General features: G+C 42.3%; 1 protein-coding gene across 3 annotated transcripts in view; it reads right to left on the reverse strand.

The window, feature by feature from the left end:
- The window catches only part of slc8a1b (solute carrier family 8 member 1b), a 253,555-nt gene that overhangs the window by 12,721 nt on the left and 221,784 nt on the right, over positions 1-19,050 (reverse strand). For all 3 annotated transcript variants that reach the window (XM_050071767.1, XM_050071766.1, XM_050071768.1), the window contains 2 exons: positions 4,198-4,383; positions 3,851-3,940 (listed from right to left, as the gene is read on the reverse strand). In XM_050071767.1, the coding sequence (XP_049927724.1) occupies positions 3,851-3,940; positions 4,198-4,383 (276 nt within the window). The remainder of the gene's footprint in view (positions 1-3,850; positions 3,941-4,197; positions 4,384-19,050) is intronic.

Below are 19,050 nucleotides of genomic sequence, written 5' to 3' on the forward strand. Positions count from 1 at the left end.
ATGCCACTTTAATGTCCCTTAATGACTTTAATGCCCTTGAGGTTTGGGGACAGTTTTGCCACCACAAATTTCAAAAAGATCAAACATGCTTACGTGTGAAGTCATTTACACTGCTGCAGTTTGCTTCTGTTTCTGCAAAAGTCAGTCTAGATTTAATATCTGTTGTGTCATAATAAATCCTCTGTCCAGACCCTGCATTAATCGCACAGTACTTCTGTCATACCTATATAACAGTTGTTCCTCCCCACAGAGTCTCTTGGTGCATTTTCCTCACTTTAAATGTATTTATTGAGTTTCTGAGGCCAACATGAAATGATACACAGGCTGCTTTAAATATACTCTGGAGTCATAAACTGATGAGGCTCAGAGGCTTTGCCTGAATCCCAAACCAACAACAAATTTAAGTTTCTTAAGTTTCTAATTCGCATTTAAAAGCTCCACTCCTGTTGTTTCCTATCTGTGTGTGTGTGTGTGTGTGTGTGTGTGTGTGAGTTGGCCTGGCTAACTGTGATAAACGAGGTTAATCATCATGGAACCACAGCACAGGATGGGTTTTATTAACTGCAATAACCACAGAACTTGAGGTCTGTTTCTCTGTGAGGGGGAGAGTGTCTGTGTCTGTGTGTGTGTTTGTGTTTGTGTTTGTGTGTGTGTGTGTGTGTATGTGTGTGTGTGTGGGGGCCAGGGGAGGTTCTGTTAATAAGGCTGAGAGCCTCAGAAAGGCTGAACCACTTTGTTTCCATTCTGCAGCTCTACACAGTGTGTGCGTGTACGTGTGTGTGCATTTCTTTGCTTCAAGCAGCTGTGTGTGTGTGTGTGTGTGTGTGTCTGCAAATGCAACTGCTGGCGAGCCTGTACTTCTGTTTGTGTGTATGTGTGTGTGTGTGTTCAAATATTACATTTTCTGTATGTGTGCATATGTTTGTGTGTGTGTGTGTAAGATGGTATGTAATACATCACTTTTATCCCAGAGCTCCCTAAATGGGAGGACAGAGACCACCTGAATCTGACATGACAAATAGCCCCATGTTAATAACACATGGTGGTCACAGTACAGGTGTGTGTGTGTGTGTGTGTGCAGTGGGTAAAGCATATTTCAAGCTTTAATATGTTGCAATTATATAAGCGTGTGACTCTGTTCCTCAAAGTAATTACAGTCGCGCAGCTGCTTATGTGTCTGCATGCTATACATCTAGTATTCAAGCATGTGCTGTATGTCTGCATGTGTGTGTGTGTGTGTGTGTGTGTGTGCAGAGGCAGGAGACCGGGGCCAAGGTTAAAACATATTTAGTCGGCCGTTGCAGTCGCCACTCATTTTTCACGTTTAGAGGATGATCCATGCTGCTGTCTGCAGACTGCACTGTTTCCTCTAACAAAGTTCAACATATAAAGACACACCAGAGAGACTGGGAGCTGCACTGGCTCAGTTATGGTAAAAAACTCTCTCAGCATGACAGCAGGGAACAAACTCGAGTGGAGCACTTGTTTTTTCCTTTAGATGTTTAATTAAGTGGGAAAAAATCAATTAATTTGCAGGGCTCTTTGTGTTTTAATAAAGTCTTAGTTTGCCATCAACTAATCTATTTATTTAATTACAAAATCTAAATGTTTTCTTTCTGAATCAAATGAATACTGACATATAGAAGTACCGCCTAAAGTCTAGTGCTTATTAAAGACCAAAGCCCACAATTTAATATATGTAAATGTTGATAACCATAGACATTTCATTACAGACTAAAGCCCCTTAACTTCAAACCAATTCGGTTCGGTACTCCGTCTTGGACCGGGTTTTTTTTTTTTGAGACTGACTGGACCGCAGATGTCATTTTACAGCCTGTGGCCAAACATACTCGGGCGGAACATAGCTACGTGGAGCGGACTCCACGGAGGTCAGCCCGTTCTAAAAGCGGACGTCTGCAAGCCCTGTGCGCGAAAAGCTCAGATTTTACGATAAACCTGCAAATTTATTTGTGAGGAGTAAAAGAAACAACGTGTTACTGTCACTCTGTTGTCCTATGGTTGTTTTTTATTTTAAATGAGTCAATTGCGCCCCCAAGTGGAGAAAATCTGGTATTACGGACTTGATGCGTTTTTTTTACAAAAACCGGACCGTTTTTTTTTTCTCTCATACCGACCCAACCCTAGTGGTGTGAAGTCATTGTTTTGTGAGTCACAATTAAGGCTGCTTTCAGACCTAGAGTTGTCTTGCTTTGGTCTGAATCAGGGACTTATTTTGTTACAAAGTTGTATAATTTCTTAGAGTTGTTTCGTTCTCACGGCAGCATTTACAAGCGGACCAGATCAAATGCCTTGTGTGAGAAAGCTGCTCTTGATTGGTCAGAATTTCCATGTGGGAAAAATCCAGGAAGTAAAGCAAACGTTGAAGAAGAGTACACTTGCAAGATAAATGTGACACTTTCTAATGTCACAATGGAGGGACAACTACGCAGGTTGATTTTAGCGCTGCTCATCGTGGACTATATTGCTGTCATTGTTCATTTTAGTCAAACCATACAGTTTGAAAACGAGGCGCGGCTCCAACTAGAAAACAATGTTTTGATGCATTGGATGTGCTGAATGTGCATATTAAGGCAGTACAGGAGGAGGTGCACATTAATAATCCTCCAGGACTGTAACATGCTCATGTTTAACCCAAACAATGTGTCATGTGACTGCAGTTGGTTCAGATCCAGGTCGGAACACGTTCTCACCACAAACGAACCGCACCAGAGTTCGTTTGTAACCGGACTGAGACCACCTCTTCAAGAAGGTCTTGGTCTGGTTGTGTTGGTGCACACCTGAGTGTGATTGCTGTGTTCACACCTGCCCAAATGAACCGCACTTAGGGGGCAAACGAACTTGAGTTTGATTGAACTGAACCAAACAGAGCAGGTCTTTGAAACTTAGGGTGCTCGATGAGGCCGGAGTCTAGGTGGCAAACTCTAACCATGTTCTGCTGCTGAAATAAACATTTAAAACGTGAGTTGTCTGACTGAAGTAACGTTAATGTTGGTTGACTCAGGAAATTAAGGGAAATTACTTATTAGTGGCACCATTTTTAAATAACATACTTTCTAATCATTGCAGTTGGGGGAAGGTATCAAGTATCTTAAGTTGTTCTGAGTGAAGTCTTTTTTGATTTTGTCAAGTTGAACCTAAAGTCATCAAATTTGTGTCCCGTGTCCAAGTCATGTGACTCGAGTCCACACCTTTCAATGTAACACATCTTCCTGAAATATTAAAATATCTCAAATGTGAGATGCATATTTTTTTTAACTTTTGCACTGTGTTATCATCTTCCTACACATTTTATTTTCTCTCTCCAGGGAATCTGACACCTCGGCAGCATTTTTGTCACACTGCAGGTGCTACAATGTGTTCTGTGAAAGTCAACTTTGTGTGCTCCATATATTTATTTATTCTTCTGTGCATTGCCTTATATAGCTGCTGTTGATTTGTTTAACTTCATTGCAATAGCTTTAATGAGGCTTTTATAAAACAGACAGCAGTTTCTTTGATCCTGCAGTATTTACACTGAGGAAGAGGAATCAGAGGAATAAAGCTTCCTGTCATAAAATCTGAAGCAAGGAATTGAAAATGTCAAGGTATACACCCTGAATAGGGGTCACTGATGAACACAAATCTATTTCTAAATTGAAGACCTCGGGGAATTTATGCTCATAAAGGCCTCACAAAGCTAAATGCCAAATGTGCAGGGAGAAAGGTCTTTGATTAAAGCTGGCAGAAAGTCCAATATTTAAGATGATTAAAACATCGACAGTGTTGGATCGATATTAGAGTGAACATACGATGCAGCACCTGTGTATGGACATGCAGTGAACACACTCACCGGGTACAGAGGTTCCCAACGCAACAAATACTACTGCTGTGACTGAGTCTTTCAGGCCCACTGTGCAGCCAAAATGAGAGGCCAGGTCCCCTGTAATAACATGAAAGGAACATTAACATGATAACTATACATATTACTACTTCTATTATAGCATATATTCTTAAAATATAAAGGTATCAGTCAAATCGCACCTAATAACAATAACCAAAATGTAAAGAATCCTGTTACTAAACATGTTTTCATTTGCCTTTTATTGCCAGATATCCTTTAAGTGCTGTAATTCATCTTAATTTGCTTGAATACTGTATTATTTTTGTACAAATTTAAACCATCAGCTGTCATCGTACCAATGATGGCGGTGAGCAGTCCGATCATACAGATGGAGACGACGAAGCAGGCCCAGCCGTTCCAGTACTCTGTGGGCGGGACGAAGGCGAACAGAACCTTCCAGAAGACGGTGAGGAAGTGCATGACGTAGTCGAAGCACGACGGCAGCTTCTCCTCCCCGCACTCCTCGTCGTCATCATCCTCGCCTGGGGAGAAGGAGGGAAGAGAAAGATAGGTTAAAGAGGAGGGTGGCGGAGGCGTGGCGTTCCCTCAATATACTCTCACCTGCGAAGGAGTTCATGAGCAAAACACTGAGTGTTAACAGGCGTAAATAAGCTGATTGAGATCTTGTTTACGCTGAGCTGTTTGCAAGAACCTTTCATTTCCGTCATTTCCCGCTTTCCACGAATAAACCACTTCACAGACTAATGTCTACGGGGACTGGGAAAAAAGTGAAGTACAGGTGCAGCATCTCGATGACTGCGTGTTAATGAAGAAATATTGATCCCAGTAGGAAGTAATCAAATCTAATCCAATCAAATCTCTTGTGCCTCAGACCAGTTGGACACATAATGACCACAAAGGGAATCACCATGACATCACGGCAACAACAACAATCACTTCTGGGTAGAGAGCTGGAAATTGATTTAAATTGCGGAAATGAGTGAAATCAGCAAACGTGTTTATTTCTGTTGTCATCTTCAGCTGTGCCTAGCACGTTTTAAGATGTGTAGTTAAATACAACAGCCAGACATATGCAACAGTTCTGCTGTGCTTACTGTGTTGCTTTGCTAGTGTCTTTGACAAACCAAATCGCTTGAATGATCCAAATCTAACGCTTGAAGATCCACTCAATACTAAAAGTGTATGTCATATAAAAACTACAGTGATGGTCAAAGTTGTCACAGTGATTTACATCCAACATCCTTTCATTTTATAGGTACAGTTTACTAATGTATGTAAAACTCTCCACAGTATGAACAGTGGTTACATGAGCCTCAAAACCAGACACAACTCAGCCCTGAGCAGAGTGACTGTCCTCTATTGACCAATCAGACTGCAGTGTTCACAGCTCCACCTTTTAGTACCAGATCTGTGTGCTAGGTACCCCAACAGAGGGGGGACCAAACATGGGGACGGTACAGTATGGTTCCATTGGTACCATCCACAACTTGTCACAGTGGAACGGAAAAAAAGCGTACTGAACTGAACTGTACCGTACAGCTTGGTGGAAACAGGCTTAAGACTTTTATTATTTTAGTCTGCTCACATGGTTCATATGTTTAAGGTGGAGTCCAACAGGAAATGATCCCCCAGGAAACCCTTAATCTACTAATCTGCCATGCATTTCTTGGTTGTCTTGGTTTGGTCAACCCAATCTCTAGTGTTTTCCTCAAAACTATGGATACATTACATTTGTACATTGTTTTGTAGCAGATACTTCAAACTTTATGTTTCTCCACAATGCTGATAACGTACGGTTACGTTTAGGCACAAAAAACACTTGGTTATGGTTAGGACAAGGTTACATTCTGACTTAAAACATCCACGTTTAGAGTCACAAAGCTGTTGGAAGTGCAGGTACAGGTTTGTGAAAAACACCCAGGTTTGGTGCCATAAATGCTGCCGGGAAATGCCATGATGTGTTGGTGAAACTGCAGAGGATCAGTGGCTCAAACGTAGCTGGAGAATACTGTGATGTGCTGCTAAAATCACCCAGGTTTGGTGCCACAAATGCCTCTGGGAAACACTGGGAAGGGTAGCTGAAAATACAACTGGTGTTGTTGTTTGTTGGTCTTAAACAGTGGTCTGCAGTTTGGCAGCCATCTCACCAAGGTGTCACTCCATCCACCATCCCCTCCTCTTACCGATGACAAAATCAGTTCATATACTGTCACTTTACACATGTTGTTATGCTGTTGATACCCCAACAGAGGGGGGACCAAAAATGGGGACGGTACGGAATGGTTCCATTGGTACCATGCACAACTTTTCACAGTGGAAATGGTGAGGAGATAATCAGCATCCGGTGGAAACATCAATGGGACTTTCATACTAAAAGCTGATATTGGACACATTCTTGTCTTTATTGAAGATTTGACAAACTCAGCTCTGCTGGGAAGAGCAGATATTATCTGTCCATGACTGACCTGAAGTGCAAAAGGATTATAAAACTCTGTCAGTGTCTCTCTCTTTCACTCCAGCAGACAGAGGGATTATAAAGTTAAATCTATAGTGACAGAAATTTGAAAATCAGACTCAATTTGACACATATCTGATCCACTGACTGGCAGGTGTGTGTGTGTGTGTGTGTGTGTGTGTGTGTGTGTGAGAGAGAGAGATGTCAGTATCAAAGTCTAATCATTGCCTCAGGACATGGACTATAGCCAGCCACATGCTGTTAGGGACACACACACACAGACACACACAAACAGACCATTAGCAGTCTATACACTCCTCTGTGTCGTTGGCTGTTGTTCTGCTCTGTTTGTAAATGAGTCGAATGAATGAATGAATGAGAGTACCTGCTGTTTCCCAGAAACACGCTGACTGGGTAAATCCCAGTGCAAGCCATGATCTCTTATTGATTTCACCGGTATCATTACTCGCTGCATACAAATGCTGCAAACATCGAAACAAAAACTGTGCACCCTGAACGAAGCCGAGATTGGAGAGTATCCTTTTACCACAGCAACTGTTCTCTGTGAGGTGTATTTATTTTTTTATTTTATTTTTGTACTAGAAGTGTTTTTTCGTGCTGACAAAACCTTTGGCTTTTACAGTTTAAAAAAGTAAAAATGTAGAAACAGCTGACCTTTCGCTAAGCCCCGCCCCTTTGTGATGGTCCAACAAGCTGTTTGAGTAAGCATGGACTCTGCACTGCACTGCCTGAGGAAATATTATCATATTTTTGGAAAATGAAAGAGTGATTCCAGAGAGAAGCAGACAGAGGGGTCTACAGTCTGTGTTTGAAGGATATATCCAGGATGTCAAACTGANAAAGATAGTTAGAAGCTAAAGCCCAACTATAGGCTACAGATCACAGTGTAAAAGTGAACCACCACTTCACTGCTGATCGCCACACAAGACAATGAATATAAAGGGAAACTTTGCTGATATTGAACCAGCTGTGTGGCATCACAGTGTGTGCGGATGAACAGTGTTTGACTTCCCTCTCGTGCCACTGCCAGCANCCACACAAGACAATGAATATAAAGGGAAACTTTGCTGATACTGAACCAGCTGTGTGGCATCGCAGTGTGTGCGGATGAACAGTGTTTGACTTCCCTCTCGTGCCACAGTGTGTGCGGATGAACAGTGTTTGACTTCCCTCTCGTGCCACTGCCAGCACCCGGATCTTCGCTGCTGGACTCCAGGGGATGACAAACAACGTTCATCTGCACACACTGTGATGACACACAGCTGGTTGAATATCAGCAAAGTTTCCCTGCTTCCCTTCACTGGTTCCTGTACAGCAGGGTCGGTCTTTGTTTCTGGTATAATCATTAAAAAGCAAAAGCAGCATGTGTATACATTCAGTAGGCTATATCTTCAGTAGCTAGCTAGCTAACCCAACACTTTTCAGGGTTTGATTTTGGTTTTGGAACAGGGAAGAAACGTATATCTTTTTCCAACCTCTCCAGGTAACGAGTATCATTAATACACGACGTGCCCCAGGCACAACATTTAGCTCCTAATCCACAAAACCAGCCTGAAGATGAAGGAAATCTGAAACGACTGCATTAGAGTGAGCCGGCCTGATGCTACGTTATGATTGGCCAGTCTGTGAAGGGTCAATTATTATTATGCAAGTATTAGTCTCTCTAAGGATGAAGAAGACAATTTTGTCTTTTTTTAATTTTAGAAAGGAAAATGAGGATACCAGAACCTCAGAAAAGCCAAACTGAGACACACTCTCTCTCACATGGATCCTTCAGATGTCACTGACGGATGAATTACGTTCTTTTAAATCTGCCGTTTGGAATTGAATGCATGAACTCATCAGTCTTGGCAAAACTGTCATAACAGATAATAAATCAGTTAATCATCTGCAAAAAAACACACTTGATTTGTACTCAGCTTGACTGAAAACCATGATGATCTCAAAACAAGACAGGCAGTTTCCACAAACTCAGTGCGGTTCTTGACACTTTGAGTGCTGACCTTCAATTGCACGAACAAAGTTACATGATAGCCTGATATTAAAGTCATTAAACACAAGTCACGATCCACATCCAGGCTGTGTGCTGTGCAATTACTATACATTAGTGTGGGTTAAAACAAAGATTAATGTACTTTAATAGGGCCAACAGTTTCCTCAAAAGGTCACGTACCTTGTTTAATGTAATTAAAAATAGATGCTTCCTTTTCAGGGCGCGCACTTGGAACAAATCAAATCATCAACTATAAATGAACAGTAGAAGGCCAGCGCAGACAGCAACGGCTTTACCCACTATTATGGTTTAGAACACACACACACTTAGTAATGAATTATAAAACAAGACTCTCTGCTTGAGTTATGTCACTTTTTACTTTCAGCAGCTCTCCTTCCCTCCCACACAGTCTGTAATGGCTGAATGGAGCCATTTCTAACTCCCTTTCTCTCTCTCACTTCCTGCTAATATTTATATGTGCTCTTTTATCACAGCCTTGGTCTCTCTCTTTGGTCTTTTTCTTTCTATTCTCTGTTCCTATTTGTGTGGGTGTTTAATTATGTGGGTGGGAAAATCACAACGCGGGGTGACCACATTGGGAGAATAGTAACATTTTCCGATGAAGATAAAGGTGCCAAAGCAGGAAGCTGAACCTGTGTCCACTCCTGAGTTTCACTTTTGAGGTTTGGTTTTGACCATCCAGTGGTTTCAACTCATACTGTGACACAAAGTGCATCATCATGCACCACTCTGATGAACCATGTGACACGTAGCTGTAGCAATGCATTACCTTCCAAACTTGCAAGTTAATTGGTTGGCCTGGCTCTTATAGATTTGAGTTAACATACAGCTAATTTAACTACTGACTAGATTATGGTTGCTGGAAACTTAGTGCTTTATGACTGGAGGTAGTCGGCGTGGATGGTGGACACTGGGCATACAAAAGGCAAGACTTTGACAACCAGAGAGCATTTGCATTTTCAGCCCCTATGTGGTTATGCCTAGTTCACACAGCCCTGATTTTCTGCTTGCTGACGATATTTGGAGCTCCTGACAAAAGCCCAAGATCAGAGGCAAATAGGCTCGGGGCCTGCAAATTGTCACTTGAATGCTATGTGTGAGCTGTTCAAAGGCACAAAGCCAAAAGGCTCGCCGTTGCATCACAGATGCTCCCCAGATGTCAAGCATGCTAAATATCTGGACCCGTCAAGGAGCCAATTAGAGTGCAAGACATGGGTTGAGGACAGAGACGAATGTCATTGTGGCGCTTTCCAAGGTGTGTGTGTGCATGTGTGTTTGAGAGGAAATGAAAGAAAGTGACAGACAGAGTGGAAGAAAAGGTGGACTTAGTCATTTTTTGACTTTGATAATTTATATAAAGGGTACAGATGACTCGAGCTCAAGGCCAAGGGATGCCCCATGAAAAGGTCTATGGTTGACCCTTAAATGGGATCAAGGACAACAATTTACTTTCTGACTTATATCACTGATAATACAAGTTATTACTGGAAGAAAATGAAAGGAGGATAGAATCAACAGCCAAATGTCTTGCAAAAGAAATAATGTGAAGAAGCAGCAGGTATGACAGGCAGAGCTGAAGGTGAGAAGTGAGACAGACTAATGTTAGCACATTAACCCCGCTGTATTGGGCTCAGTTTTAAAGCTACAGTGAAGACACTGGTATCATATTAAACTAGAGGACCTAAGGCATCCACTGGTACCAACTATCCATCCATCCATCCATCCATCCATCCATTTTCATCTGCTTATCTGGGGCCAGGTTGCAGGGGCAAAAGGCCAAGCAAAGCATCCCAGACATCCCTCTCCCCAGCAACATTTTCCAGCTCCTCCTGGGGGACCCCAAGGTGTTCCCGGGCCAGATGACATATGTAATCCCTCCAGCGTGTTCCTAGTCTGCCCCGAGGCCTCCTACCAGTGGGACGATCCCAAAACACCTCTAACGGGAGGAGCCCAGGAGGCATCCTGATCAGATGCGTGAACCACCTCAACTGACCCCTTTCGACATGAAGGAGCAGCGGCTCTACTCCGAGCTCCCTGCGGATGTCCAAGCTCCTTACCCTATCTCTAAGGCTGAGCCCAGCCACCATTCTGAGGAAACTCATTTGGTACCAACCATGTAAAGCAATCTTGTTGGAACGGGGGCTAAATAACGCTCCAAATTCATGCTAATATTTGGCGAGGGAAAAGGAACATTGCCATTTTTCAAACCTTATTGTCACCCGTGATCTTAACACCTCCTGGATGGGGATGGATGAGGGGCCCACTTTGTAAAATGTTGTCCCCCTACCCATATGTCCTATCGTCCATTGGCAAACTAGATCCTATACAGAACTTTTTAATAAAGTGTAAAAAGAGCATAAAAAGGCAGAAGCTGCAGTGACAAGTTAAGTGCCACCATTACTAGTCAGTCTATAATGGCAGTGTAGATCAAATATATATCTACATATATATCCCTGAAACATGAATGTCTCTCGCATTCTCGCTCTGTCTCTCCTCTTGGGCTTGTATTTCTATGCTCCCTCATCCCTCCCTCCCTCTCTATCTGCCTTTACTTCTCTCCATGCCTGACTTGGACTCTCTCTTCTCGCCTCTCTATTTCCATGCTCAGTAGGCGTTATACTGATAAAGTGGTTATCCAAAAGTAATTCTTTCTTGTTCTCTTCCTCTCTTGTCGTTTACACTCTTTTCATCCTTGGTCACGCTTTGCTGATGTAGCCTTTATATAATTAAATGTTCTCTATTACTTCCCTGCTTCATCCCTCTAAATCTCCCTCATCCCTCTGCAACTTCCTGTCACTCTCTAAATGCCATTTAAAGTCTCTTCACTCTATTTCGTGTGTGAAATCAGTCGTCTTTGTTATTTATTTGGAGCCCAGGAGAAAAAAACATCTCCAAGGAAACAATAAAAACTCTTTGTGTTGCTCATTGGTGAACGTCTCATGCTAATCTGGCAGCTGCTCACTCAGGCTTTGCTACCAAGAGGGACCAGCATGCTAATGCACTTGACATCAAGAAATATCTAATCTGGCACACATGCACACACATATCAATACACTCTCCCTTGCCCTGCAGAGGTGTCAGGGTTTGTGCTATCTCTTACTGCTCACTGAGCGTGCCCACAAGCTGCGTTTTCATAGGTCAGGGCAGATGCAGCTTGTCTCTGCGTGCTGTTAGCCAAGCGAGGTGTGCGCACATAAGTGTGTCTGGACTGTCTGCTTACAGTGATATGCACTGAGCTCAGGGGGCTTGTAGGAAGCATTCATACCACTGCCTGTTTACACACACACACACACACACACACACACTGGGCTTTGAAACTGATGTGGACAAACGAGGTCATGAGCAGAAAACTCAAAGCCGCTCTGAAACGGCCGTTCAGTCACTTTGTGTTTCAGAAGAAAGGAGCGAGACTTTGGATGAAAACATTTCAGGCTTCACACAGCTAGCCACCAGGGTTGTGCAACAACACGCACACACATGCACACACACAAACTTGTTTTCCACCCTTGGGGGGGACCACATATTTTTAACCCAATTGTGAGGTCCACACATACACACACACACACACTGAGATCAACAGAACACACACTCTTGAAAGCAGGACAGTAAGACACACAGACACACACATAGGCATTATTACACGCACAGACTCTGAATCCCAAACGGAGGCGAGAACATCACACACCCAGTGCACCGTGGGAAATATCACACACAAGACAGCCTGTCATTCAACCGCGCATCTTCAAACGTGGCCACAGTTTGTGCCTCTCGTTAGTGTTGTTTTGACACTGATGATTACATTGCAGCCACAGAAACAAGCCGCCATAGTTGTCAAAAATAAAAAGAAGTCACGTTTTGAGAACACAGCAGATCTTTAAAAAAAAAACAAAACCTCCCTACGTTCATGAAGACACACATCTTCAAAGCCTTAAGAGGACTGTCGGTATAAAAAATAGTTTCTCCACTGTACATTGAATTTTAATTTTCACCAGATTCTTTACACTTTTGACCAAACAAATACGACTTCAAACGAACAGGGGCTGTCTTCAGCTGAGTTGTTTGACTGATTCTGTGTGTGTATATAGTCCGTCTGTCAGAACGCATGCTATCTATCTTGCAAACACTCAAACACACACCACAGCATTAAATAAACTCATCACTTTATCCTTAAAACCTTTAAAATGCTGACTAGCAAGTTTGGAACACTCGTCATTTTGTCCAACAAGCACCAACACTTAGGCAACATGCATAGGAATTTGTTTTTATCTCTTCTCCATCAGACGTTTTACATGAGCAGTTGTCACACACACGGCCTATCAGTGAAAGAGCCAGTCAGCCTGTCTTTCTTTTGACAAGCCAATCACTCAGCCAGTCAACAAATCAATTATATAATCAGTCCCTGAGTCAACGCTTCATTGTCATTCACTGTCTGAAGGATGCAAATTACAGTTAATGCACAGCAAGGACAGACAGGTGGTGTTTATTTGCACATAGCATGACATGGCACATGTGGCCAAATAGAGGTTGTTGGTCTAACTGCTGTTTATCAAATATCAAAGACACAAAAACGCTCACAAATGTGAAATGAAGCTATGGTGTTAAATGCAATGAGAAAAATGAAGAATAATTCCACTCCTACCCTTTCAAACAGTGGTTCTCAAAATTTCTTTGACAGTGTACCCTCTTTGAAATATATATATTTTCAGCGAAGTACCGCCTGGTTGAAAAAAAAGCCTATATGCAACATCAGTGTCTGATTTTCTATGTAACAACCTTGAACTGTTCATATGTATACCTATGAAAAGTAATGCACCAGTAAATGATCATGTAAACAAGGGCTTATTGGAGTAAAGAAGGAAGTAATAGAAGGAGCAAAAGTCTGCACAGGGAGGCAGGTTGGTTTGGTGAATGGATCAAACACACACAGAACTTTCCCCAAGGAGACAGGTGTTTGTGTGCTGTGTGAAACCCAGTGAACTTTGAGTTACCCAAGGAACTAAAGATACCCCCTGCAGCACTTCAGAGCACCTCTCAGGGCACACGTACCCACATTTGAGAAACACTCTCCTAAAGAAATCTGATATGTTTCCACAGAACGCACAGTGAAATGTCACAGCGTGTGCTCAGTCTACGTTCGTCTCTTCCCTGTGTTCAGGTGATACAAGCCTCCAGTTAACACGACTAATGTCAGCTACAAGTACGTCCACGCTACAAGGGTGTTGTTCTGTATTTTTTTTCTTGTCTGTGTTTTTCCTTGAATACCTATTATCTCTGTCCACTCCCCTCCGGTGTGGACACATATATACAAACACACACAGACATACGTCCATAAACAACACACTCACACACACATACAGAGGAGCAGGTGATGAACAACGTGGTGTGGACTCAGTAATTACAGGGCAGTGGAGTGTGGAGCTGTTGCACATAAATCTCTTTCTCTTTCTTTCACTTTTCTCCCCCACTCTCTGTCCTAACAATCCCTCTCTCTCTCCCTCTGTCTCTCTCATGATTTCCTTTGCATTGATTTTTTCCCTCTCCATCTTGTTGCGCCTTTGTTGGTGGCTGTGCTGCTCTTAGTCAGACAAGAATATGTTCTTCAAACAGATCCTGTTGTTGTGGATAAACACAGTTGTAAACAGCATAATGTCAAAAAGGCTAAAAAATATTAATTAATTCCACTTAACCTGTAACCATTTCGCCTCTGGTCAGCACATCATACCAAATTAATCACACCTGGACTCTGTACGTACGCCGACATGCTCACCCTCTTCCTACCGACTGGGAAGCAGAAACACATTATGAATGATTTCAGGTTCAGGATCATTCATTAAACCATGACTGTAAACATCTGGTGCTGTCAGGTGGGAAGTTGGCTCCTGGCACTTCCTTCCTGATCACCTATGTGCATCACCCAAGTTATGAAAGGCAGCAAGCTATGATTGGTCGGGGTCCTGCTTGTTGTCTGCAAGGTCTCTCAAACAAGTTAAGAATTTATGACTCTGTGATCGCTTGAACTGACACAGTGATCATCTCAGAGGCCAAATATGTTGTGTAGCCTGGCTGAAGATGTTTTGTAATGCTATAACAAGGTCATGCCACTTCTATCTTTACTACAGATGCATGTGATTTGGCTAACGTAGATTGCTAACTCAGACAACCTTCACCTAAAACTGTGGTTCTCAACTGGTCCAGCCATGGGGTCCAGATTTCCAGATTTCTCAGTCCACACAGTTAAATACATTCAGAGTCATAATGTCGTCGAGCTAATTTGCTGTCTCTGTAAGATATAAAGAAACATAAAGTTTCAACACATGCACTCGATATAAAACATACAAATGTAGCGTATCTGTGGTTTGCAGAAATGCACAATGTTGGCAGTTTGGTTTCAGGAGGAATAGCTTAATCCTTTAAGGTACACATAAGAGGAAACACTGTGTACAATAAAGCATAAATGTCAGCTCTTCAAGAATGTAAATGTCAACAAATGCATTAAAGAAACGGTGGGTAAGATTTAGAGGGATGTAATGGCAGTAACAGTGAGAACCGCACATTGCAACTAGCTGAAACTGCTCCCAGTTAGAATTTCTTCAGAGTTCATCATCGAGGAGATTTTTACTGGGAGTCGAGGTCTCTTCCTCTCCAACACAAACAGACCAGGTGATTTAAAACTGGTTAAAAACACTAAATAAAGCAGTTTCACATTTGAAGATTGCCGTTTTTCCAATGCTCTTATCGTAGAGGGGCTTTAAACTATGGTGGCTGATGCAAAACTGTGAAAGCACGAAAACATGTTAAACCAACACATTCTCACTCCGACCTCATCACATATTGACGTTTTGGTCATAGACGTTCCACATCCACATACGTACCCTGGGTGCGTTGGTTGTTGATGTTCTGGGACACCATGTCAGGTTCTCTTCTTTCAAGATACACTGTCATTTTCACAGGAAATTTAACGTTTACATACAGTAGAGATGCGCGGATGCCGTTTGAGCGCACCCGAATCCTCGTGTACTCATCAATCATCCACCCGCCACCCACACGACATAATTATCCTCTAAAATTTAGAGACACGCACCCGCACCCAGCCCACGCCAAACATTAAGTTATTGTATTTACATTTAAATTATGTCCAGCCGTGCTCATTCGCTTTTCATATAGGCGCATTTTCTTGACTCAAACAATTAAAAGATTATAGGCTACTTTCGAATATGGTCACATTTCTAATGTAAAAATTACTCTTGCCTAATATTGTTTGCTCTGTTGCAATAATAAAAGTCTTTGAAGTAAGTCAAGTCCTCTTGTGCCCTGTTTTACGGAGTGTGCGGTCCACCCACAATCCACCCGAAATTAATTACAATGATCATTTTTATTGGCCCACCCACCCACAGATTGCGGATATCTGCGGATGTCGTGGATATATCCGCAAGATTTGCATCTCTAACATACAGTCTCTTTCAAAATAAACACAAAATGTCGGTACAACACCGCAAATTGACATTTTGGCACACATGGTTGGGTTTATGAAAAAAAAACAGGGTTTGGCTTTAGAATCTTACGGGACACGAGCACCGCTCTCTCGGTTGAAAGTCGGTGTTCGTTGGACCCATCCACCACCCCTCCCACCCGCTCCACTCGGACTTTTACCACCTTAACTTTCGTCCTTGTCCTGCCGCGTTTCCCCCTGACACTGCCGGGAACTATTCCACTACAACAGGAACCGTTTCTTCCACCACAAGTCACTGCCCAAGTGCCGGATTTCGACGACTGGGAGTGAGACCAGGCTCGTTAAACATGAAAAACATGAAAGACATGAAAAAACACAAATGGCCTGGAGCCAGTGTTTGAGTTGTCCATTCTGGGCTACTGTAGAAATACGGTGGTGCAACATGGTGATACCCCATGGACGAGGACCTGCTCCCTATGTAGATGTAAGTGGCTCATTCTAAGGTAACAAAAACATTTTTATTTTTGGGTTATATAATACACAAAAGGAAACATTATCCATTTTTGCCAATATATGCCCCTAAATCTGACACACTGGACCTTTAAGGAGCCAAAACTACCAAGCTGCTTCCCAAATGGCAACTTGGCAGGCTTGTCACATACTATAAGTGCACAACACCACACTGACGAACACACACACACATAATCTCTCCCTGTCTCTGTGTTAGCTTATCTGGGGAAAATTCTCCATTAGCCACGCAATAAACACAAAAAGAAGGGAACAAGGGAAGACAGGTCAGTGTACACACACACAGACACACACAGACACACACACACACACACACACACACACACACACACACACACACACACACACACACAAAACCAACACTGGCACGCTGACATTTCAGAGTGCTTTAACAGCCACCTAAATGCAGGTCTCTTGCTTTGAGATGAATGCCATGCTCTCTGCAGCATTTTGTGTGCGTGTGAGTGTGTGTACATATGTGCAGTGTAAATGCCAAATAGTTGTTATGATGTGGTGACCTGAAGGTTAAGTCTTGGCAGATTTTAAATGTCTTTCCATGGCTGCCATTTTAGCAGAAAAGCTGGTTCTAAATCTGCAATCTTCCCCTAATTGAACTGATGAAGTGATAAGTTACAACAGATATCTCTTCCCTTATATGAGGCCAAATTTCTGGAGGGCTTTGACACATCAAGATCTTAATCAGACACTTCAGACGGAGAGGAAGGATGAGAGAGACAATGAGAAATACCAAATGTCTTTGGTCAAGAAGAAGGAGTATTTTGAGGCGTGTTTAATGTGATTTTAATCTTGATTTTAATCTAATACATTTGAGAGGAGATAAGAGACAGAGTTAGATGCTAGAGGGAAGGAAGGATGGAGAGAATGAGAGCCAGAGAGAAAGAGAGATAAGATTAGACAAAGCTAGCTTATCAGTGTGTACTGTATTAAATCCACCACCATATCACTGTCAGCCGCTCTGGACTTGTTCAAACCCTTGAGCCAGCAGTGTGTGTTTGAAGGGATGAGCCACCAATTTACAGCATGTCTCCATTTAGGTTTACTTGTTGTGAACAACAGTAACTCAGAGTGAGAGTTAGATTCTGTTACAATATTAATAGTTTAACTAAAAAAAATCTACCACAAATTACACATTTAAACAGCTCATAATATAAATATAAATATAAATATATAAATAACGTAGGTTTACATTACCAAAGGTTTATGACAAAATCGCTTGACGACACCGACTCCTGTGTGCGCACAGTGAGAGAGGAGAAGGAGAGACGCTGTGCTGCTGCCAGAGGAGCCGCTGAATGAGTTCCCTCTGAGCGGTAACTCACTAAAAGAGTCTGAGAAGTCCGGGCTGTTCATAAAACATTCAGGACGCCACAGTTTATTCCACACTACTGAAGCTGCTCCTCTTTTTGGAACTGAGTCGGTAATAATTTTGCTTTCAGCCATGCTTGTTGTTGCCGTGGGTAACAGTATGACGTCAATGTCAAAAAGTCGAAATATTGCGAGTATCACAATATGAATTGTTCATGTGATATTAACACCTCTAGATTATACACAAAAGAAAAAACATACTTCACCCTTTCTCTCCTCTACCATCCATCCATCCATCCATCCATCCATGCATCCATCCATCCATCCATCCATCCAAGCCCAGAGGAGCTGACCCTGGCCCGACCTTATGTTAAAGCCAGGCCGCCTCATTTCCTCCTCGTGCCTCCATCATGAGCCTCAACACATTTGTATTCCACAGGAGAAGTAATTAATCTTTGACCTTCCTCCGATGTTTGGTAATTAATTGGGGGATGGTAGGAGACATGGGAAGAGAGCCAGTGCGGTAGAAGGGGCGAAGTGAAATACAGAATGGGAAGTGAAAAAGAATGAGGGGCTATATTGAAGGATGAACCCACTGAAGCCATTTAATGCACCTTCGTCTCTGCTGATTACAGTTTAATCAGCAGAGATAAGACAACACAAGTCATGGTGAGTTTCAATACTGAATAAGGCTTAGTGTGCAATCCAAACCACAATCCCTGCTTAAGCTAAACACAATTGGACTGTCATCACACACCAGTAAGAAGACATGAAGAAACATCTCATTATGAGCTTCACACACTATCAAACATTTGTGCACTGCAGTTTCTTTTAACTGTGTTTGATTACAAAAAAAAAAGAACCCAGCAATTCTCTTGGAAAAAATGAGTCTCATGTTTACAAGCGTTGCAATGAGATTATTTGGTGCCACACAAGTTGGCGTTGTTCTAACTTTACCAAATTAACTGATTCAAAAGAGGAAACCCTCCAGGGTTTAAATAAACACTTACAAACATGCGGGGTGTGAATGAGTCTCAATGCGATTTAGTTAAACAGACAAATGGAGCTGGTGGTAACAATCACAAATCTAATTGATTTCAGATTGATCCCAGCTTTGTTAAATCCCAATTACATACTGTATTCATACTACACACTAACTTTTAGGGCTGCCCTATAGCCGACCAAACATTAGTTGACCGGGTTTCATTGGTCACAGCAAAAAAAAAAACCCCAAACAAACAAATGCAAACTCTATCAGGAGCTGCACCTTGTCAAAATAAATCAAAACCCATATGACTGGACCATGTGGGAATTTAATTTGAAAGGACAGACACAGGAAGTGTCCACGCTCAGCAGTCAGACAGGAGTCAGGTTAATTTCCAGGGCTGGTACCT

Source organism: Epinephelus moara, chromosome 19, assembly GCF_006386435.1.
Source record: "Epinephelus moara isolate mb chromosome 19, YSFRI_EMoa_1.0, whole genome shotgun sequence".
NCBI lineage: Eukaryota > Metazoa > Chordata > Actinopteri > Perciformes > Serranidae > Epinephelus > Epinephelus moara.